The following is a 24,219-nucleotide window of genomic DNA, read 5'->3' as shown; positions in this document are numbered from 1 at the left end:
CACAATTCGCCATGTGCCTTTCATTTCTGTCTCACTCTATCCTGCCCCTTCACTGTCTTGGCCTCTCCACTCTTCCTCTGTTTCCGTCTCACTCTCTCCTGCCCCTTCACTGTCTTGGCCTCTCCACTATTCTTCTATTTCTGTCTCACTCTCTCCTGCCCCTTTGATGGAGCGGTAATTTCTTCTGGTAATTTCTCAATGCAAAACCCTCATGCTACCTCTAATTTACCGCTCAAAAGGTGTTGGGCCCTTCACACCATGTAATACCTTCAGGAGACTTTAAATAAAGATGAACAGTCAAAAATGCAATTATTATTTTAAGCCAATAAAGAGAGTTGTTGAGTATTTAAAGGGTTTTATTTTCTAGTAAAAAGTTAATTTTCTCTGACCCTTTATTCATTAATAACATCAATCAGGTTACAGAATTTGGAAAACAGAAAAAATAGCATTAATACAGAACATTTTACAGTCTGCATATAATCATTACATATAGGATAGAAAATGTGGCGCAATATGTCATTCAAAATTCTTAAGGAGTTTCTAAGAAAAAATAGTCTTGCAAGGCTAATCAAAAATCAAATAGTTTGCAAAAATCTCCCATTAAGAAAAATAAATGCATAAGACAAATAAATCATTTCAGACCTAATTAATTAGTAAAGCATAACTTGAAGTTTAGCATCTAATTCTATTTAATCAGCTGTTCTGCATCTGTCTGTGTCTAAAGAGCAAGCAGGGAGTGAGATAGCCCCTCCTTCACAAGACCTCAAAGGAATGCGGCCTCAAGTGCCAAGATATGACGTGGAAGCAAGAAACCTCCCCCTGATTCTCCTCGGACGACCATGCAGCACCCGTGACGATCTCGTACCTAACCCATAGGCTGTCTGGCCTAATCTGTTCCTTCTCTTCAAGAGCTCACACACCCCCTAATGAGCCTAGAAGCCAGCTGAGCTGAGAAAGTCCGCCCCTGTCAGTTTTTATACACAAAATTTTGGCAGACTACACAAAATGTTGCATTTCAGGAAAACCTGTATGTTGATTGGTTAGTCATGGTGGCATGAGTTCTCATCACCCTGACGCATTCTAAAAACCTGACCATGCCAGTTTTTAACAAATGAAGCATACATAACAAATACATTTTATAAGTTTGCAACAATTGCCAGGGAACATTTTCAATAGTCTTCCTTCCTTCCTGCCAAAGCGCAGTCAGATGGACACTTTTAACTGACACTGGTACATTTTGGCAGAATCACAAGGATGTACAGTTCAAGGTGTTCTTGACTTCTTGGCATGAGGAAAGCTGCCACGGTCTGCGCATGCTCCCTTCTCATTCAAAGCAAGCCATAGCTTTTGATGGTTTCACAGGCAGCCATTTAATGGTAGGCCCCAAAATAAAACAAACACAAGATAATATTAATTTCATGTAAATCAGCACATTATGTTTCCAAACTCCATACTAACTCTTTATAAATGTTTTCCTAGCCAAGCTACTAGTGTAAAGCAGCTTTTCTATTATTTATGACAACATGTAAAATAAATGTGCAATGTGCAACAAAGTAAAAGAGATGTTATTAACTGTAAATATTTTTGAAAATATGCAACAAGTCAAAGTCTATTAAGACAGAAATAGTGAATGTAGATTGCATGGGATGAGCTGGGAAGAGAGAAACATATTCTATTAATCTTCAAAGCTAAAAAGGCCACTTTTCTCTACAGTGCAAAAACACATGTTAATTCAGCAAAAGCATTTCAGACTGAATAGGCCTCACTCATGTTTTTTTTATGTGCCATGGTTTTAACTTGCACCAAAATGTGCGTGGCAATTTAAATGCAGTCTGTCTGAAGCACAAAAATAAAACAATGCCTGACTGCAGAGGAAATCTGCTCCATCACCTTCACTGTCTTGGCCTCTCCACTCTTCCTCTGTTTCCGTTTCACTCTCTCCTGCCCCTTCACTATCTTGGCCTCTCCACTCTTCCTCTATTTCCGTCTCACTCTCTCCTGCCCCTTCACTGTCTTGGCCTCTCCACTCTTCCTCTATTTCTGTCTCACTCTCTCCTGCCCCTTCACTGTCTTGGCCTCTCCACTCTTCCTCTATTTCTGTCTAACTCTCTTCTGCCTCTTCACTGTCTTGGCCTCTCCACTCTTCCTCTATTTCTGTCTCACACTCTCCTGCCCCTTCACTGTCTTGGCCTCTCCACTCTTCCTCTATTTCTGCCTCACTCTCTCCTGCCCCTTCACTGCCGTGGCCTCTCCACTCTTCCTCTGTTTCCGTCCGACTCTCTCCTGCCCCTTCACTGTCTTGGCCTCTCCACTCTTCCTCTGTTTCTGTCTCACCCTCTCCTGCCCCTTCACTGTCTTGGCCTCTCCACTCTTCCTCTGTTTCCGTATCACTCTCTCCTGCCCCTTCACTGTCTTGACCTCTCCACTCTTCCTCTATTTCCGTCTCACTCTCTCCTGCCCCATCACGGTCTTGGCCTCTCCACACTTCCTCTATTTCCGTCTCACTCTCTCCTGCCCCTTCACGGTTCTGGCCTCTCCACTCTTCCTCTATTTCCGTTTCACTCTCTCCTGCCCCTTCACTGTCTTGGCCTCTCCACTGTTCCTCTATTTCTCTCTCACTCTCTCCTGCCCCTTCACTGTCGTGGCCTCTCCACTCTTCCTCAGTTTCTGTTTCACTCTCTCCTGCCCCTTCGCTGTCGTGGCCTCTCCACTCTTCCTCTATTTCTGTCTCGCTCTCTCCTGCCCCTTCACTGTCTTGGCCTCTCCACTCTTCCTCAGTTTCCGTCTCACTCTCTCCTGCCCCTTCACTGTCTTGGCCTCTCCACTCTTCCTCTGTTTCCGTCTCACTCTCTCCTGCCCCTTCACTGTCTTGGCCTCTCCACTCTTCCTCTATTTCCGTCTCACTCTCTCCTGCCCCTTCACTGTCTTGGCCTCTCCACTCTTCCTCTGTTTCCATCTCACTCTCTCCTGCTCCTTCACTGTCTTGGCCTCTCCACTCTTCCTCTGTTTCCGTCTCACTCTCTCCTGCCCCTTCACTGTCTTGGCCTCTCCACTCTTCCTCTGTTTCCGTCTCACTCTCTCCTGCCCCTTCACTGTCTTGGTCTCTCCACTCTTCCTCTATTTCTGTCTCACTCTCTCCTGCCCCTTCACTGTTTTGGGCTCTCCACTCTTCCTCTATTTCCGTCACACTCTCTCCCGCCCCTTCACTGTCTTGGCCTCTCCACTCTTCCTCTGTTTCCGTCTTACTCTCTCCTGCCCCTTCACTGTCTTGACCGCTCCACTCTTCCTCTATTACTGTCTCACTCTCTCCTGCCCCTTCACTGTCTTGGCCTCTCCACTCTTCCTCTGTTTCCGTCTTACTCTCTCCTGCCCCTTCACTGTCTTGACCGCTCCACTCTTCCTCTATTACTGTCTCAGTCTCTCCTGCCCCTTCACTGTCTTGGCCTCTCCACTCTTCCTCAGTTTCCGTCTCACTCTCTCCTGCCCCTTCCCTGTCTTGGCCTCTCCACTCTTCCTCAGTTTCCGTCTCACTCTCTCCTGCCCTTTTACTGTCTTGGCCTCTCCACTCTTCCTCAGTTTCCGCCTCACTCTCTCCTGCCCCTTCACTGTCTTGGCCTCTCCACTCTTCCTCTATTTCCGTCTCACTCTCTCCTGCCCCTTCACTGTCTTGGCCTCTCCACTCTTCCTCTATTTCGGTCTCACTCTCCTGCCCCTTCACTGTCTTGGCCTCTCCACTCTTCCTCTCTTTCCGTCTCACTCTCTCCTGCCCCTTCACTGTCTTGCTTCTGTTTATTTTATTTGCACAAATCTAATATCTTGGTCTATTCCTTTTTAATAATCAGGCATTTTTGTTTATTAGGTGTTTATGTTTTTGATGGGTTTATTTATAGGCACTTTCTGCCCCCGGGATGCCAGTTTTTTTTATATGCCCGAGTGCAGGTACTGTCCTTCAGTCCTTTGTTGTATTTCTGGATTTGGTTGGCGTTCTCTACAATCTTGTGGACTCTTCCTTGTGCCAGTTAACAGGACTGCATGCAGCTCTTCAATCCAGGTGGTCCAATTCTGGATAGATGGAATGGACAAAGTCTCCTCTCCTTCATACACACACATCAGTGTTCCACTGCTGGCAGAGGGTTGACTTCTGCACTAATTCACACTTCTCCCTTTAACTCCCGAAAAAGGCACCCCTTCTTCACACACCCACACATCACTGCGTAACTCATTGCAGAGGGTTTTCCCCTTCTCTAATTCAGACTTGAGTGCCTAACTCGTACAAAGTCACCTCTCATTCAAATCAGTTTGTCTCATAGCAGAAGGTGGCCCCTATACTAATTCACATAGAAGTGACTAACTCACGGGAAAAAAATTGAAAAAATTACAATGTGATAGGTCTCGCATTTGCGAGAGTTGGAGCTATAGGCATTGTAAATGACAATGCCTTTTATTAATTTGTTTTGAAAACCTGCAACCGGTGCATAAACACGCACTTTGTACACATAGTCCTTGCTTTAGAAAAGCAAGGCTGGCAGCAAAACAGACTTCCAGCCTTGCTTCTTATAAGTACAATGTGCTTGTTTATGCACAGCTTGCAAGTTTTAAAATTCATAAATAAAAGGCATTGTCATTTACAATGCCAATAGCTCAAACTCTCGCAAATGCGAGACTTATTGCATTGCAAATGCTTGTTTCTCAAGCTCCTGGAGCAGTCAGTATTCACTGGCCCGCATCTGTGGCAGGTGTTACTATGTACTACTTTCATCTCCTCATGTGGTATCAGACTCAAATCAGACATTACTCATTCCCCCCTTTGGTTTCAGCTATTTTAAGCACATGGGGTGTGATTTTCCCAGCACTGGATTCTTCTTTGGTCTCTCAAGCTCAGAGGTGTCTGACTTTGAAAAGAAGGAGTGCTTAAGAGACAGGTGGCTTTTGGTCAATGCCAAATTCGAGTCCATTGAAGGACATAAAGCTCATAGAAGCTGAGAAGCTTTGGGCAAAATTGAGTGTTCTGTTTCTGAATGCAAGTGGGAAGAATCATGTCTACACTTCTTGTGTACAGATACCATAACTATGAGTCCAGCACATGGGTGTCTTTTTGAGATAGTCATTTGTTTGGTCATTAGGATCTCATAGATTATTCCAGAGTTGTGTATTTGACCTTTTGGGACGTATATCTGATTACCTTGTGTTCTCTAAGCTGATCCGAACTGTAGCACATTTATTCTTGTGCAGTAATGAAACCGCCTTCAGCTAAGAATTGTGTAGTAGACATGTGTAATAATGCATACATCTACTTTTCCTCTTTCATGGACCCAGATGTGTAACTTCCAATTCTTTCTAACAATATTCCTCCCATCAATATTCTTCCCACGTCTCACACCTATAATGTTAGATTTATCTTGGATGACAAAAAGAGGCAACCAATGCGCTCAATAAAATTGTACACTTCAAAAATAATTATTTTACCAGCTTCCTCTTTGGTCCTCTTGGTACATCTTGGTACGTCTTCCAGGCTCTGTGGGGAATCCTCAGCTTTGTCACCAGCACTCCATTTAACCAACCACTTTCCTCATTTTGTCAATTGTACCGCCACCATGCTGGATGGCTAACGAACTGCCACATATTTCACTTTCAGTTTCAATTTCAAATTGGTCTGAATATCTGCATTTACTCAGAACTCACCACCTCAATCTCCCAAAGCATCATTATCTTCGGTAATTCTCTCTTCTAACAAGTTCTCACTCAGACTCATACCTTCTGGTGAACATCTTAATCACAATTATTGTTTCCTTCTAGAGGAATCTAAAGCAGTTTCTTCTTTGACTCAAAGGACATCCAGTCAGCAGTGACCTTTGAATCCTAGTTTTCCTTGGCTGAATATGGCCAAATATGTGTGGTATTCTCTGCTATTGAAATGAAATGAAAAGAAGAAATGAAAAGAAGATTTATAAAGTGCAATACAATTATCCAAAGATGTCAAGGCGCTGGCTCATCAAGTGAGAGGTACCGGAGGGTCTTAATTCCGAGTTCAGAGATTAAACAACCATGTTTTAGTGCTTTCCTGAAAGCCAACAGGTGTGTTTCGTCTTTTAAACTCTGGGGAAGAGAGTTCCAAATTCTAGTTGTGCCAACCAGGAAACTTCTGCCACCCCAGGAGCTTTTCCTGAACCTAGGGATAACCAGATTGTGGGACTCAGCTAATGTAAGTGTCGTGTAGGAACATACCGGCGGTTTTGCTTGAAAATGGCTGTCATGGGTAGCGTTGAATACTATGCAAAGGGCCTTAAACTCAATAAATATCCTCACTGGCAGTGAGTGTAATTCTTTTAACGCAGCTGCAGCAGATTTGTGCTTGGGAATATCCAGCAAGATGCGTGCCGCAGAATTTTGTACAATCTGTAATTTGGTCAGACATTTGGTTCTAAGGTTGATGAAGAGACCGTTACAGTAATCGGCTCTGGACAGAATCAGAGCAGAGATCATCAACTTCTGCAGATTGACAGGAATAAATGGAAGGATTTTTCTAAGACGTTTTAATGTATAAAAAGATGCAGAGGTGACCTGATTCACATGGCCTTTGAATGTAAGATTGGAGTCAAAGGTAACTCCTAGATTTTTTTACCTTAGTTGCAGAGACCGGTAAAGGACCCAGTTCCGATGGACAGAGAGCTGGGGACCAAAAAGAGGTGTTGCTGCCAAAGAATAGAACCTCAGTTTTATTTAAATTTAATTTCAGACAGGTAGCTGCCATCCAGTCCCCGACTTGACGAAGGCAGGCAAAGCACTGTGACGCTGTGTTCGAAGGTGAGCCTGTCACTGATACCACAATTTGGGTATCGTCAGCATAAAAAATTGCTGAAAAGCCCAGAGATCTGATCAGATGCGCCAGGGGTGCAACGTAGATGTTAACAAGCATTTACAATGCAATGGTTTTGCCTTTGTTAAAGTTAGAGCTATTGGCATTGCTCTTGACATTATTTTTATTTATGTTTTTTTTAAACATAAATAAATGGCATTGTTATTTACAATGCCACTAGCTTTATCTCTCGCAAATGACACACACAAACCCACACAGAGCCCCCCCACACACACAGCCACACAGAGCCCCCCACACACACAGCCACACAAAGCCCCCCACACACACAGCCACACAGAGCCCTCCACAGACTCACACAGAGCCTTCCACAGACACCCACACAGCACAAGCAGGCAACAGGGGCACACGGAGGCACAAGCAGGCAACAGGGGCACAAGCAGGCAACAGGGGCACAGAAACGGAGGCACAAGCAGGCAACAGGGGCACGAAAACGGAGGCACAAGCAGGCAACAGGGGCACACGGAGGCACAAGCAGGCGACAGGGGCACAAAAACGGAGGCACAAGCAGGCGACAGGGGCACACGGAGGCACAAGCAGGCAACAGGGGCACACGGAGGCACAAGCAGGCAACAGGGGCACACGGAGGCACAAGCAGGCAACAGGGGCACACGGAGGCACAAGCAGGCAACAGGGTCATGAAAACAAGCACTAGCTGGCAAAAGGGTCACAAGCAGGAATTGTAATTTAGACGGAGCTGAAGTGGAGAACGGTCAGTAGGGAAGTAGTGCGGCTGGTGCAGTGGGACCAGGCCGAAAGGTGAGAGGGGTATGTCTGCACCCCAGTTTGGACAGTTTCCACTACCTATCAGGGATTGGTGGGAGGGGGGCGTACTCCTTGCTTGCTTTAGGGCTGTTACTTCGGGGACGCAGTGCACGCTCTTGCCTGCTGCCACTGGGACACGACAACAGGCAGGGAGGGGACAGGCTGGGAGAGGGCAGGGAGGGGACAGGCTGGGAGAGGGCAGGGAGGGGACAGGCTGGGAGAGGGCAGGCTGGGAGAGGGCAGGCTGGAAGTGGACAAGCTGGGAGGGGACAGGCTGGGAAAGGTCATGGAGGGGACAGGCTGGAAGAGGACAGGCTGGGAGAGGGCGGGCTGGGAGAGGGCGGGCTGGGAGAGGGCGGGCTGGGAGAGGGCGGGCTGCGAGAGGGCGGGCTGCGAGAGGGCGGGCTGCGAGAGGGCGGGCTGCGAGAGGGCGGGCTGCGAGAGGGCAGGCTGCGAGAGGGCGGGCTGCGAGAGGGCGGGCTGCGAGAGGGCAGGCTGCGAGAGGGCAGGCTGGGAGAGGGCAGGCTGGGAGAGGGCAGGCTGGGAGAGGGCAGGCTGGGAGAGGGCAGGCTGAGAGAGGGCAGGCTGGGAGAGGGCAGGCTGGGAGAGGGCAGGCTGGGAGAGTACAGGCTGGGAGAGTACAGGCTGGGAGAGTACAGGCTGGGAGAGGGCAGGCTGGGAGAGGGCAGGCTGGGAAGCAGAGAGGGTCTTACCTGAGAAGTCTGCCAGCGCGGAGCTCTCCGGGGCGCAGAGCAGCAGCAGGGCCCAGCAGAGCAGGGCGGGGGGCGGCAGGGGCTCGCAGAGGTGTGCTAACACGCAGAGTGTGGGCGGCAGCAAGACCGGTTCACTCCCCCCTGGTCACTGGTGGACTTTAGAGTGACATGAGGGCCACCGTTTCCACTCGCTATTTAATGTACAGGACTCGCTCCGGTGCCTGGGATGTCCCGCTGGCATAAAGCGCAGGAATCGTATCATAGTGGTCATTGCATATGCTTGTTTTACGCACCTGCAGAGAGTAAAATGGATTGATTTAACCCGATATTTCTCTCAGTTTCCAGACAGTTCAGCTTTGAAACCGTGAGCAATGCTTGCCTCTTTCTGTCTCAAGCCATTCTGTCTCAAAATAATGCACTAACTCCGAGAACTTTCAGGTTAAATGGATTCATTGTATGCCCTGAATGGGCATAAAAGGCGCGCGGCCTTGTGCCCTAGTACCCAGAGTTTAGGGACGTGTGGTGGAGGCGGATAGGGCCGGTCTCCATCTTTCAGGAGTTGCTGCTGATTCAACGGTGAAGCCCGGCTCGGCTCCTTAGGTGAATTATACGCAGGGGCTCCCCTCACCGCCCCTCAGCAGTGCTGAGTCAAGGGGTCACCTGGTCCCTTATTCTCAATGAACTCCTGTGACATTAAAAACGAGGCCGCTGCTCTGATTGGAGGCCGCTTCAGCCGTCGCTGGTTTGTTTTAAGACGTTGCAAGTGTGAGCAAATCAGTGCTACAACAGCCGTAAAGTTCCCCAGAATGTTATTTTCTACCCGGGCTCAGCACAGGAATGAAAATGAATGTGTTTGATTGGATCGTACACCGCGTCAGCTGCTGAACACCTCAGGATTGTACGCCAGCCATATCCCACTGGGGGACGCTTTGTGACCTATGCAGTCAGGGGCAGTCAGTCGTCTCTACTCTTGTACTCATGCGCCACCACCCGCAGGGCTCAGCTGCCACAGGTCGCGCTGGGATGAGGAATCCTTTCTCTGAGTTCCTCCTCTTGTGTCGCCAAGCCTTGGTGTGCGCTGCTCGCCCGGTCACCTGTGCCACTGGTTAGAAGACATCAGGTGTCTCTTTGTTTCATTCGCTTTGAACTCGCTCGTGTTTCTGGCGTAGGTTCTTGGCCCGCACAGCTTGTTCCGTCTCTCATCGACACCGGAGACAGGGCAGCAAATCTGCAAAGCGGAGCTTTGGCGTCCATCAATGATGGAGGCCCGGTCCGCTGGTGGCAAACCGGGAAGAAGTGGGGCAAGGATAGGATGCTCAGTGTCCCGGCTCCACGCAGGTTGATTTTCACCGGTGATCCTCAGCAGAAGCAGATCGTTTCTTCACATAGACAACTGCAAACGAATAACACCACCCACAGTACCTAACTCAGGAAGTAAATCATGGCTGCCACGGCTGTCATCAGGAAACACACGTCATTATTGGATGCGTTTTGCTGTCGCGTGCAACACTTTAACTGCCCCGTAACGGAAGCAGGTTAAACGTTGCAGGCAGCCGCAGTTTCGAACCCGCCCGGTGAGCGGCGCAGCGAAGACTCATCCACCTCCATTAATGCAGTAACCACTGCCTTTTACCACCCCTCCCCACCCTGCGCAAATACTGCATAGTGGATCTGTGGGATCTTTTTAATTAAAACAATATTTTGCATACAAACAGGCTGAACAGATGGCACAAAGGTTAGACCCAAACATAATAGGCTAATAAAAATACAAACATGTGCAAATTAACATGGCTAGCTCTATAAAAAGGGACTAGAAACTTCATGATTCTAAAAGGTGGTTTTAACCCCCAAACCCCTATTCATATTTACATGTGGTGCAAACGAACAAATCTAGTCTTGACCCTTGCCTTCCCCACCAATCCAACCCATCTCACATCAGCCACATACTTGAGAAGACTATAGTTGATAGATTGTACAGTGCACCAAGACCACAGACAAACAATTAAATAAGTCTTGCTGACATTGTTCGACTAGCTTGGTCAAGAATTATCTGTTTTGAATCTAAAATCTTGGCTGATTAAAGCATTTTTAAAAGGGGGCGTCTGCGGTAGAAGAATTGGAAAACGTATCAGCAAAAACAAGGTTTGAAAGACCCGTAGAAGCGGACCAAAACAGCAATTTCCAGGTACCAATAATCTTGCAACATACTTCAAACAAAATGCACAATCTGCATCAAGTATTACTGACGACAAATACTAAATTTCCAAAACTGATCTGCTGCAATAGTAAAAGTCTGCTCAGTCATGTAACGCTTTGAAAGGGCTGTGCAAAGCTTAAAGTCCCATTCCAGTGTAAATAAAGTCCAAGCGAAAGCGCAGAGGTTACAGTCTTTCTTCTTCCTTCACTTTCTTATCCAGAGCCTCCACAACAACGCAGAGTTCCACGGTCTTATCCAACTTCAAGTAAGTTTCTTTACGGATCGTGTGAATGCCAAGCCAGCTGGGCACCAGTTCAGCGAGGAGGCGAAGGTGTTTCTCCATCTCTCTCTGCGTCATTGAGGAGCGATTGCTGCCGATCACTCTGTTGCAGGAAACCTCCATGGTCAGAGCTGACTTCTTCTCAGACACAAAGACGTTTCGCAATATCCGGGCCATTTCTGGAAGCCTGGACATCACAGCGAGGCGCTCTTCTTGCTGAGGGTTCCGGGTCATTAAGGCCTGAATCTTCTGAGCTTCCTTTGCTCGGATCCTCTCCAGGAGGGACTCTGGAACTCCCTTCAAGGCCACAGGAACGCTAGCGACGGGGCCCGGTTTCACTGGGTTTGCTTCTTTCGTCTCTGCCACGTTAGATTCCACAGTCCGCAAGGCCAGATTTGTGAGAGCTTTTTCCATCTTGGGTGTCATCATGCCACGAGCCAAGTTCAGCACGTCTTGCGCTGTCGTCAACGTATTGACCTGTGGAGGCAGCGGGAGCTCAGCAGCAGGAATATCTGGTACAGTATCTACATTAAAGCGAGGGTGCCAGCGGGTGATGCTGTCATCAGGCACTACCAAGCGAGAATCCAAAGACTCCAGAAAAGCCCTGTGATGTCTCTTTACTATGTTCAGAATGTTGTCTCCAAAGATGCGGCGCCGCTCCAGAAGGCAAGATGCAGAGAGCTGAGGCCGTGCATCAGTCTTGTCATTAGACACCAAGGGCTCAAGCGTGAGCTGATAGTCGGACAATGGAGGGATACACGATGTTCCGAAAGAGAACCCGGGGGAAGCGGTGACCAATGGACCCGGCCGCGGAAAGTCTCTCAACAAGGTGGCCCCCTGAGCCTCGCAAGGCTCTCGGTACCGAACTGCTCCCAGAGCCCTCTCAGGCTCTAAACATCAATGGGTGCGAGATCAAACTACGGGGGGGGGGGGGGCGGACACCGACAATGTGTCCCGACGCCACTCTCCCCTTGCAGGCACTCACCGGGTCCGGCGGCTGCTGGAGGAGAGCTCCCGCTCCTCGGGACTCTCCGAGGCCGCGGAGGGACGTTCTCTTTCCCCGGGGCTCCTCCTGTGCTCGGGAGCCTCGGGACGGACGTGCAGGCTGCTTCCTCTTTCCGGCTCTCTCCTCCTCCTCCTGCGATGACGCGGAAGGGGGCTCGGCCGGCTGGGCCAATCCCAGCGCGGCCCGGGCTTGAAGGCGGGCGCTGCTTCCTCCTTTCACTCGGGGCCGCGGCGGTGAATACACGGAGCAATGCCGGGTGGGCACCGGCCTTAAATCTAAATATTAAGCGAGGTGGGCACTCGCTCGGGGTACCACAACAGCGGCAAGGTCCCTGGCAGGGTGGGCACCTGCCAGCGGACAAAATACTCGAAAATCGGCCAAATAAGTAGGCAGGTGCCGGCAATGCCGGACCAGATTCAGGGGCGTTCCCGGCTTTTGGCTGACGTAGCGTTACGTAGCCAAAAGCCAAAAATTCTCGGGAACGCCCCCGAATCTGGTCCGGCATTGACGGACAGGCCAGTCTTCCAATGGCTAGCCTCCATTTATGGAGCTAGCCAATAGAAGACGGGGCGGATTCCAAGCCCCATATACTATTCTCATTAGGTTTTTTCTAGCGAATGCTTACTTCGTAAGCATTGGCTAGTCAAAACCTAAAAAGGGTCAGGCTCAATGATGAGCCCTGGGGTAACCCGCACAGCAATGTCAAAATATCTGATTTGAATTTGGAGAGCGAAACAAACTGCTCTCTGTCAGACAAAAACGATCTAAGTAAGGTAAGAGCTTTTCCTTGTATACCTGTTGTATACTTTTGTATCATTATTCACCCTGATAATAGCTCTGGCTGTTTCTTATATCCACTGCCTCATCCTGCTGCTATCTGCTGTGCTAGCTGTGCATTGATGCATGTTTTTTCCAGATGCTAGGCCTTCAAATTGTAATTCAGTAGTTTTGCACTAGACTCAAAAATTGCAGCTTTGGCATCCGCAAGATAATGTAATCTCTAACGTTTGATATGTTTTGCCCTCTTGGATGACAGACAACATTGTTGCAACATTCAACGTGGTTTTGTATTGATTTGTGTATTTTGTGCTGGGCCTCAGAATGTTTACTTCCATTGTAATCTACGTACATAGCCATATTTATATTATCATATATCATCATGTGTTATGCTGTTATTGATTGTGTTTATACCTGTATTTTTACTTACAGTGATGTTATATGCCACTACACAACTCAATCTCTGAACCCACTCTTAGCTTTCTCAATTACACTGGCAATAAATTTGACAATACTGGTGATGTTGAAATACTTTATTTACTCCTGGCCCGAAGTTACAGCCTTAGAACAAAGGCAAATAGGGTTGTTGAGCAACGAGCTTCAAATCTTATATTACCCAGGAGAGGCTGGCCTTCTTATTTAGTTTATCTTCATTTTAATTTTAAAACAAAGGTTTGACTGATAGTATTTTGAGATTAAATTTCATACAAGCTGTTTAACATTTGCTTTATCCTAGATTGTTTTGCAAGGTCATGTAGCAAGAGGAGTAACACCAAAACCACTACCGACTGGAGAGAAAGCTTTTCGGTGTGATTATGATGGATGTGGGAAACTTTATACAACGGCTCATCACCTAAAGGTAGGAAAACCAGATTCATTGTTTGTTATTTCTTAACAATTACAGTCTACACTCAGCAGTACAGAGACCTGCTAAGTTGGTCTTTGTTCCAGACAAACAAAAATGTTAATGCTTTACTTTCTTTCTATAATAACTCACCTTATGTGAATATAACATTTAGTAACCGTTTTAGTGAAGGTTTTTAGGTTATAGTATATCTCATTTTAGGGAAAAAATGATACTTCAGATTTGTGTTTTTGTGTTCACCTTTTTCTCAAAAATGAGAGAAATTGATGAGGTTTTTTGCAACAGAAATCTGTGATCTAAATAATTGTTTTGTAAATTAGGTCAGACTATAGGATAAAGGAAAAAAATGCAACTAGAAGGTTTAGTAATGCAAAGATGACAGTATCATGGATGTGGGGAAAGTACATATGGCAGATTGTCTGACAAATGCTGCCTGGAGAGTTACATTTTCAGATGTTTGCTTTTCCTCCATTAGCGTAGTTGTTGGCTCTCCATGATCTTTATTATTTCTACAATGCGGGAAAACAGCGAAGAACAGCATTAATTAATACCTAAAAGCAATTCTTTTTATGGTATTGTTAGAGCTAAGCAAGACATGGATACGCTTTTTTCCTGTATTTCTCAAAATGAAAGACATTTGCTAATTTGTCAAGTCCAACCTGGTGAATGTCTCCCATGTTAAAAATGCATGTGTCCTTCTTTGTTAGGATCTCATAAAAGACCACTGTTCCATTTTGCTTATGCAAGGGGAATCTCCCCATTCCTGATTTTGATAATTTCTACCCTTTGATATTGGGACCCCTCCTCTCTCTTTTTCATACTCCTCCTTCTCACCTTTTCGTATACCTATCCAGAATGGTCTGACCTTCTCTCCTCTCCTTTCTGACACACTTCTCTATTGACTTTATTTTTTCCTTTCCATTTTGTTTACCCTAGTACTCTACGCTTGTTTCTTGGCAGCCCTCACTTTGCTTATTTTGTGCCTGATATCTAACCTCACTCTCTCCATAAGTTGTACCTCAACTCTGGTTCCCTATCCCCCAGTCCTCCTTATCTTTCTTTCCTTCTTGCTTTCCACCATCCAGCCTCTGTTCCTTTTTCCTTCCTGGGCCAGGGTAAGTGTAGAACTGTAGCGCTTACCATGGGTGATAGGGTCAGGAAGGGACGGATAGCGGTAGTCAGACGATGTGGTTACCGCATATCGCCTCTGGAGGGAGCCTGGCGATTGCGGGACTACATTCCCCAGAGACCCATCAGACACGGAAACGGAAGCGTTGGATTTACAAAAGCCTTCCGAGGTAACGGCTCGGGGCTTGTCAATCAGGACCTTGCGTGTGGTCTGAACGGAGCCTTGCCTGTTTAGCCGGAGCGGAGATCCAGATACTTTGATAGTCTTGAGCAGAACGGATTCTGCTTCCCAGCATTTCTCGATCCAGTTATTTTTGTGTTCGTGCTACATTCAGTGAGTCCCCGCATTTATAAGACGGGCGGCCTAGCTCTAGCGAGTGGCGTTTGTGAGACCCGCGCAGGAGCGCGTTGTCGTCTCCGTCACTGTACTCTTCCTGGGGAATTCCTTTGGTGCATCCAGGCGTGCCGGTACCGGTGCGCGCTCCACGAAGAAACCCTTGCTGATTTTGTTTGTTCTTTATTTCGCACCTTCCTTGCTGATTTTGTCTTCATCTGAAACCTTGACCACCTGTTGCCAGGCTGCTCCTGAGAAGGCTTGGTTCTACTCGATGAAGTACTGTTTCCTGTATTATTTTCCTGAGGGCTTTTTAAGCGTTCCAGTTCCACTCAACCGTTAGTACCTATCTTCTAGAGATTATTTGTTACTGTGATTCCTGTGCAGTACGGGGTTTCTAATTGTTGGTTCTTGTTCCTTCCTTACCTGCAGCACACACCTGAGGGTCATAGAGACTGGTGAGAGAGTGGGTGGACGGCATCCAGACCTTTCTAGGAAGCCCTTCGGAACATCAGGTCTTGTTTTAATCCCCTTTTTTCCCCGGGAGGCATTCATGCATAGTTGTGTTACCCCTACACTGTGTATTGTGCGTTCTGGAGAGGAGGGGGTCTAGTCTTCCATCCATCGTTCCTGCTGACATCTTTCAGAGGTTAGTGGTAAATACCATTGACGGCGTGACAGATTGACAAGCCCACGAAATTCGTCAGCCTGAGCGATGGATACTAATACAGTGTTGGCTACCTTGTTGGAGAGTGTAACTGCACTCCAACAGGAGGTACATGCCACACGACAAGAGAATGCGGACCTCCGAACAGAAGTGAGTTCGCTAAGACGGGAGGTGGCAGGCATTTCTCGAAAGGGGAGGAGTTATATTAGAGAGGCAACACTTCCCCACCCTACTCAAAATCCGGATGGGGCGGCCATGGGAGGTGGGTTCTTTGCTTCTCAACCCTCTACTCCCTCTCCTTTCAGTCCTGGTCCCACAGTCCATGTCATTCAAAACCCAGGTATACCATTAGCACCTCCAGAGCGATTCTATGGGGACACTAAGAAATTTGAAACATTTCTAAACCAGTGTAGGCTCCATTTCCTCTGTAAACCAACCATTTTTGTGGATGATGCTTCCAAAACGTCGTTCATGATGTCATACATGGGGGGAAATGCCGCCAGTTGGACTATTCCGTTGATGGAAAGGAACGACCCGGTGCTACACAACTTCCAGGATTTTTGTAGCGAAATGAGAAAGTTGTTTGATAGGAAAACACACATGCTGTCTCTAGATCGTGAACTGATGACACTTCGTCAAGGATCACAAGATCTGTTGACATACATCACCACCTTTAATCGGCTAATAGTGGAAACAGACTGGCCCCCTGAAAAACGCACCTCTTTGTTTTATCAAGGATTACGTGGGGAGTTAAAAGACGTGCTCTCCCAAGTGGTACAACTACCCAAGACATGTGACGAATTGATAGATCTTGCGGTTCAGCTTGACCACAGAGTGCAAGACAGAAAAGGGGACAAGAATAGAGGAGAAGTACGTTCGTATTTTCCGAAGCCTCGCCCTCCACCAGAGGAATATACCAAACCTGGGATGGGAGTAGAACCCATGCAAATCGGAGGGGTGAGGGGTCCTTTGACTCCTGAAGAAAGAGAGAAAAGACGCCTGCAAAAGCTGTGTCACTATTGTGGGAAAAGTGGCCATTTCATAAAAGAATGCCGGGCTAGAGGAAAAACATCCAATCCTAGTCCGGGTCCCCGGAACCAAGTTGCAGTAACACAGGAGTCGGAAAACTGAAGAGCCCAAGTACGGACGGGGTCTCCGTCTTGGGTTTGGACAAAGAAGAAAGGATCCCTTTATACCTTGCAAATACCATGCAGCCTTCAGTGGCTCATATGAGTATTACTGTGTCTTTGAGAATAACCGAGGACAATTCGTTTACAGTGTCTGCCCTGTTGGATTCGGGGGCCACAGGGAATTTTATCGATCAACAGTATGCCCGGAGGATGGGCATTCCTAATGAGAAGAAAAAGATCCCTGAAATGGTGAAAGCCGTGGATGGTAAGGCCCTGACCTCTGGCCCTGTTCGTTTTCACACAGTATCCCTAGTGATGTACGTAGGTGAGAATCATCAGGAGACCATACGTTTCGACATCATTGACGCTCCCCAGTTCCGCCTCATCCTCGCAATGCCCTGGTTGACATTACACGATCCAGTTGTGAAATGGGCTGCTCGTACGGTGTCTTTGACATCTCAGTACTGTCGAGAACATTGCTGCCCTCCTGTGGCGTCAGATGACAACAGTGAAACACAGGCTGCTCTTCTTGCCCAAGGATGTATAGAAGGAATGTACTGCTGTGCTACCTCTCTTCCCTGTGAATACTCGTCTTACCTGGATGTCTTCGACAAAAGGAAAGCAACAAGGCTACCACCACACAGACCTTACGATTGTCGAATTGATCTCGTTCCCGGGGCAGATATACCCTGCAGCCGAGTGTATGCTCTGACCGAGCCTGAAACACGATACTTGAAGACATACTTGGAGGAACACCTTGCTTCGGGGTTTATTCGCCATTCTACCTCCCCTGCTTCGTCTCCTCTCTTCTTCATATCGAAAAAAGACTGCGATGAACTCCGAACGTGTATAGATTATAGGTCTATCAACAAAGTGACCATAAAAAATAGATACCCGTTGCCCCCTCATACCCGTTCTTTTGGACCAGCTTCGAGGGGCTCAGGTGTTTACCAAACTGGATCTTCGTGGTGCTTATCACTTGGTACGGGTGAAGACCGGAGATGAATGGAAAACCGCCTTCCGTACGAAGTTCGGTTTATTCGAGTACCAAGTGATGCCTTTTGGGCTATGCAACGCCCCTGCCGCCTTCCAGTACTTCATGGATGAAGTATTAAGAGGGCTGTTGGAAACGATCTGTATCGTATATATCGATGATATCCTGATCTATTCTCGTAACATCACAGAACATATCTGCCACGTGAAAACAGTACTGGATCGCCTTCGTATCCATTCCCTGTTCGCCAAGCTAGACAAGTGCCTTTTTCATGTTGAGAAGGTGGCCTTTTTGGGATACGTCATCAACGCCCAGGGGTTCCAAATGGATATGAGCAAGGTAGAAGCAATAACCCAGTGGCCAGCCCCTACACATGTTAAGTCTGTACAGAGTTTCCTTGGGTTTGCTAACTACTACAGATGGTTTATCAAGGATTTCTCTCGCATTATCACTCCCATATCCAGATTGCTGAGAAAGAATGTAACCTTTGAGTGGACTCTAGAAGCGGATCAAGCCTTTGAAACGTTGAAAAGGCGATTCACTCAAGCTCCTATTCTGCGGCATCCGGATCCCAATCTGCCGTTTGTGGTTGAAACGGACGCCTCACAGTATGCCTTGGGTGGGGTGTTGTCCCAGCGACATCCAGAAACGGGACAGTTACATCCAGTGGCCTTTTTTCCCAGCAAACTCACACCCTGTGAGGTGAATTATTCTATCACAGATAAAGAACTGCTGGCCATTAAACGGGCATGTGAAGAATGGAGGCATTATCTGTTAGGGGCTCTACATACAGTTGAGATGTATACGGATCATCGAAATCTGTTGTTTCTGAAAACTGCAAGAGCACTAACTCCCGGGCAGCTACGATGGTCTCTCTTTTTCTCGGACTATGATTTTATCATAAAGTATAGACCTGGACCCCAGAATGGCAAGGCTGACGCTCTATCCCGCAGGGTAGACCTCACAGAACCCCTGCAGAAGGACGATACAGAGCCTCCTCCCATTCTTTCTCCCTCGGCCTTTCCGGAATCGACGCTGGCCCTTGTGATATCACAGGATTTCTTGGACGACGTCAAAGTAGCCGTGTCAGGAATTGATGGCGCTGCATGGATGCAGGAAGAACCGGAACATAGAAGCTCCAAGGATGACCTACTGTACCATTATCATGCTTTATACGTGCCCTTGAACACCCTCCAGGAGCGGATCATGCATTGGTGTCATGATTCTACGCTGGGAGGTCATCTGGGAGAATACAAGACCATCGCTAATATGGAACGTTCCTTTTGGTGGCCCTCGCTGCGAAAAGATGCCAAAGACTATGTACAGAACTGTGCTGTTTGCGCTCAGAGTAAATCCAGTCATTCCAAACCTGTGGGATTACTACGCCCCATCCCCATTCCACCTTCTCCGTGGCATACAGTATCGATGGATTTTATAGTGGAATTGCCCCCGTGTGAGACCTATACCACGATTCTAGTCTTAATAGATCATCTGACAAAAATGGGTCAATTCATTCCCCTGAAAAAACTGCCTACCTCCTCTGAATTGGCCTTGGTGTTTCTCCAGCATGTAGTGAGAGCTCATGGTATACCTAGAGTCCTAATCACTGACAGGGGTTCTCAGTTTACCTCTCGCTTTTGGAAGGCTCTTTGTCAAGTATTGCATATGGAAGCTCGGTTATCGACCAGTTTCCATCCTCAAACAGATGGCAAAACAGAGCGGCTTAACCAGTCCCTGGAACAATACTTACGGTGCTTCACACTGCAGAACACCAGTGACTGGTTTCCTCTGGTGTGGATGGCGGAATTCGCCTACAATAACGCTGAACACTCCACCTTAGGGTGCTCGCCTTTCTTTTGTTCCTATGGGTTCCATCCTGATATGCTCCCTTTCGAGTGGCCTGTCACCTCCACTCACCCTTCCATTCAGGAGCATCATGCTCATCTCAGGGCTGTCTTGATCGACGCTAGGAACCACTTGGCTCTGTCTCAAGCAGCCCAGAAACGATGTGCTGATCGGAAGAGGGTCCCTGAACCCGAGTACAAGGTGGGGGATAAGGTTTGGTTGTCCACTAAGAACCTGCGTTTGAAAGGGAGGGGTAAGTTGGCTCCCAAGTACATAGGGCCCTATGGGATTGAGGGGATTGTCAACCCTGTGGCTGTCCGATTGTCACTCCCCCTTTCTTGGCGGCTCCACCCCGTGTTCCATGTGTCCCTGCTTCGTCCCTGTCGGGTGGGTATGCGTCTTCCCTCTCGCCCTGGCCCCATTGATCTTGACGGGGATGATGAGTATGAGGTGGAGGAGATTTTGGATTCCCGTCTGTCCCGTGGGAGGTTGCAATACCTGGTTTAATGGAAGGGGTATGGAGTTGAAGACAGGACTTGGGAACCTTTGGCCAATTTGCATTGCCCTCTGTTGGTAGACCAGTTTCATGCAGCTCATCCTGGCAAGCCTGGTCGACCGCCGGGACGTCGGTCCTTGAGAGGGGGCTCAGGAGCGCTTACCATGGGTGATAGGGTCAGGAAGGGACGGATAGCGGTAGTCAGACGATGTGGTTACCGCATATCGCCACTGGAGGGAGCCTGGCGATTGCGGGACTACATTCCCCAGAGACCCATCAGACACGGAAACGGAAGCGTTGGATTTACAAAAGCCTTCCGAGGTAACGGCTCGGGGCTTGTCAATCAGGACCTTGCGTGTGGTCTGAACGGAGCCTTGCCTGTTTAGCCGGAGCGGAGATCCAGATACTTTGATAGTCTTGAGCAGAACGGATTCTGCTTCCCAGCATTTCTCGATCCAGTTATTTTTGTGTTCGTGCTACATTCAGTGAGTCCCCGCATTTATAAGACGGGCGGCCTCGCTCTAGCGAGTGGCGTTTGTGAGACCCGCGCAGGAGCGCGTTGTCGTCTCCGTCACTGTACTCTTCCTGGGGAATTCCTTTGGTGCATCCAGGCGTGCCGGTACCGGTGCGCGCTACACGAAGAAACCCTTGCTGATTTTGTTTGTTCTTTATTTCGCACCTTCCTTGCTGATTTTGTCTTCATCTGAAACCTTGACCACCTGTTGCCAGGCTGCTCCTGAGAAGGCTTGGTTCTACTCGATGAAGTACTGTTTCCTGTATTATTTTCCTGAGGTCTTTTTAAGCGTTCCAGTTCCACTCAACCGTTAGTACCTATCTTCTAGAGATTATTTGTTACTGTGATTCCTGTGTAGTACGGGGTTTCTAATTGTTGGTTCTTGTTCCTTCCTTACCTGCAGCACACACCTGAGGGTCATAGAGACTGGTGAGAGAGTGGGTGGACGGCATCCAGACCTTTCTAGGAAGCCCTTCGGAACCTCAGGTCTTGTTTTAATCCCCTTTTTTCCCCGGGAGGCATTCATGCATAGTTGTGTTACCCCTACACTGTGTATTGTGCGTTCTGGAGAGGAGGGGGTCTAGTCTTCCATCCATCGTTCCTGCTGACATCTTTCAGAGGTTAGTGGTAAATACCATTGACGGCGTGACAAGAACACAGATTAGCACTTCCTTGTTATTTATGTTTTTTAACATGGCTGTGAGCGGCCCCGTCCACTCCGCTAAACCGCCGCACCGCGGCAGAATTGCCACAGCGGTTAAGCGGTCATGAAACTATTTAGTTCCTACAGAAAAATCATCAACTCTAAAACATTTCTTAAGGGACACAAATCAAAAAAACAGTTCACGTAATCTCGAAAAGCAGACCTCCATCACAGCACCTGTCACTGCTACTATTAACATTAGTTCCTGTAAAAATGAGTAAAGAGGGGGCTTGGCCAAGTAGGATGGCTGTGATCCGTGATAGCTCCGTCGCATCCCGCCTCTCTGAAGCCTTTTTTCTGCCTCAACAAAGCCAATAATCACACCTACGGGGTTGTGAAGATGTCCCTGTAGATCGGGCAGGGAACGCGCAGAAGCTAAGGGAGAGCCCGACGACTGGTGGAGGCGAGTCAAGATGGCGCCGACCCTTTGCGTGCGCCCGACCTGAGCTGCCGGAGGGGGCTGGAGGCTGAGTAACGGAGCAACACAGAGTCGCGACACAGTCTAACAGCAGGGGAGGCAGAGTGCAGCAGAAATCGTCTGAAGACAAGCGGTCGGAGGAGAGCCTGGAGACATGTGTTGCAGTGCTGGCTTACCATGCAGAACGTCTCTGCTGCGGAGAGTGGCTGATACTGGACGTGCCCCACCCCCGGGACATCAAACCCTCGACGAGACGTTAAAGTGGTGCAGGGCCCTCTGAGGAGATAGCAGAGTGAGTGGGGAGGTGGTCCTGAGGTGCCCTGCCTGACCTTAAAATGGCAGTTGTTTCTCCCTCCTGCAGCTATAACATGGAGGAAGTCTCACAGTTATCTTGAAGGAGTAGTAGCAGCGCCAGTGAGGACCCAAGACCAGTCCCATCACAGGGGGAAGGGCACAAAGAAGAGATATGAAAGGACATCCACCCCATGCCTGACCCTAAGATGGCCACCAGTGGAAGCCTTCACACTACTGAACCACACTACAGCAAGCCCTGAGTTCAGGTTGCATCGCGGAAGTCTCATTGGGAAGCCTCAGTGGGCAACAAGACAAGCCACATCATTTCACGACGAGCCATGTGGGTTGGCGGAGAAGAAACACCTAGACGAACAGAAGAGCACCGATTCAGGAATGGCATTAACTTAGGAAGACCTGCTGGCGTTCTTGAAGGACTTCAAGTTGGAACTGCGAAATGAACTAAAGAGAGACTTCCAGGCCTCAGTGTAACAACTGAAAACAGACCTCTCAGGCAAAATGTCTGCGCTGCAGCAAGATGTTGACTCGATAGGGACTAGGTTGCTAAAGACGGAAGCTCAAGCTCAAGAACTGGATAAAAAGTTTACAGACACGTAAGAAAAGGTTCAACGCGTGCAAGCGTAGCTGCAGTTGGCAATATTGAAGAACGAAGATTTGGAAAACAGGTCCAGAGGAGACAATATTCATATCGGAGACCTAGAGGAGGGGACGGAGGGGCCTGACCTGGAAGCTTTTATGGAAGGGCTCTTTACGGAGATTCTCGCGCGTAAGCAGACGAAGACCAAAATAGAGAGAGTACACAGGGTTGGGCCGAGGTCCACTGGGGAGAGAACACGCCCAAGAAGTATCCTGGTCAAACTCCAATCGTACAAAGTCAAAGAGGCTATTCTTAAAGAAGTCAGGGAAAAAGATTCCATTTCCTTCCAAGGGTTTAGATGCGCACTCTTTCAAGACCTATTACAGGCAACATTACAATGGTGCAAGGCCTTCAGGGCAATCATGGAGAAACTACGCGAGGACCAGGTGAGATATCGTTGAACATTTCCTTTTGGTTTGGCCTTCGAGTATCAGAACAAACAATACCACATTACAGACCTTAGAGAAGCGTAGGAAGTACTGGGTCTGCCACCCCCCTGAAGAGGACACTTTCAACAGGAGAGACAAAACAGGGGAGTCATCTCGTCCGAAAACAGCACAGTGGAAAGCGGTCTTGAAGAGGCGCCAAACGAAGACTTGAGCCAAGGGATAGAAATTTAGTTTTCTGAACAGTGGGTGGTCCCCTGAACGCTTCCCGGAATATGAGGTCGAGAGAGGCGTTAAGGAGGGCAGTCAAAGCCGCAATCTATGGGTCTGCTTGGAGCACAGAGACATATTAGCCATGCGTTCCGGCTCAAACTTGTCAGAGACCTTAGAACACTTCGATCCCTAATCTTCTATGGCACTGTTGAGTACTATAGAACAGCAGAGGGCGATGGGCCTAGCCCGTGGCTACAGCCGACACCTATTTGCCTGATCATTACCAAAGCGGGCAGTGAATAAGCCTGCAAATCAGGTTCAAATATTTTCTGAAGTTTGTTGTTGCATTTTTCCATATGGGTTTTTCTTTTTTTCCTGGGGAGGGAGGGGTGGTGGAGAAGCGCGATCTGGGAGACAGGGAGGGATTTCTACGACCACGAGGGACTCCGGAGTGGAGTATTTATCAGACACAGCTAGTACCACGAGGTCAGGAGACAAGGGCTCGCAGGGCGCCACAATTGGCAGGTGACAGGCTAGGCTTTGTGATATGATAACGATTGCTTCATGGAATGTTAAAGGGCTAAATTCTCCACTAAATCGCCAAAAGGTCTGGAAATATCTGATAGATCACCAGTTCGATATGGTGGCTCTCCAGGAGACGCACAATAAACGTTCAGATAAATTCAGGCTCAGGCACAAACACTGGTCTCTGATTTATAGATCATCTGCAAAAACAAAACATAATGGAGTGGCACTAATGTTTCATAACAGCACCAAATTTCAACCAGAGGCAGTAAAGACAGATTAGGAGGGGCGGGTGGTAATGGTAAAAGGGAAACTTAGAGGGAGGGAGGTCACTTTTGTCTCGGCCTATGTTCCCAATAAAGGCCAAGCGTCCATTGTGCGCACACTATTGGATTTAATAGGGGGGTTCACAGTAGGCCATATCCTCCTGATTGGGGACT

General features: G+C 48.1%; 1 protein-coding gene across 1 annotated transcript in view; it reads left to right on the top strand.

Moving 5' to 3' along the window:
* ZNF143 (zinc finger protein 143) overlaps window positions 1-24,219 on the top strand; it is a 415,284-nt gene that overhangs the window by 301,501 nt on the left and 89,564 nt on the right. The window contains exon 8 of the mRNA XM_086955969.1: window positions 13,349-13,471. Within this exon, the coding sequence (XP_086812095.1) occupies window positions 13,349-13,471 (123 nt within the window). The remainder of the gene's footprint in view (window positions 1-13,348; window positions 13,472-24,219) is intronic.

The sequence above is a fragment of the Lissotriton vulgaris genome, chromosome 2_1, assembly GCF_964263255.1.
Source record: "Lissotriton vulgaris chromosome 2_1, aLisVul1.2, whole genome shotgun sequence".
Classification (NCBI taxonomy): Eukaryota; Metazoa; Chordata; class Amphibia; order Caudata; family Salamandridae; genus Lissotriton; species Lissotriton vulgaris.
The sequence above is the reverse complement of the archived record's forward strand: the minus strand, read 5'-3'. Positions and strand labels throughout refer to the sequence as shown.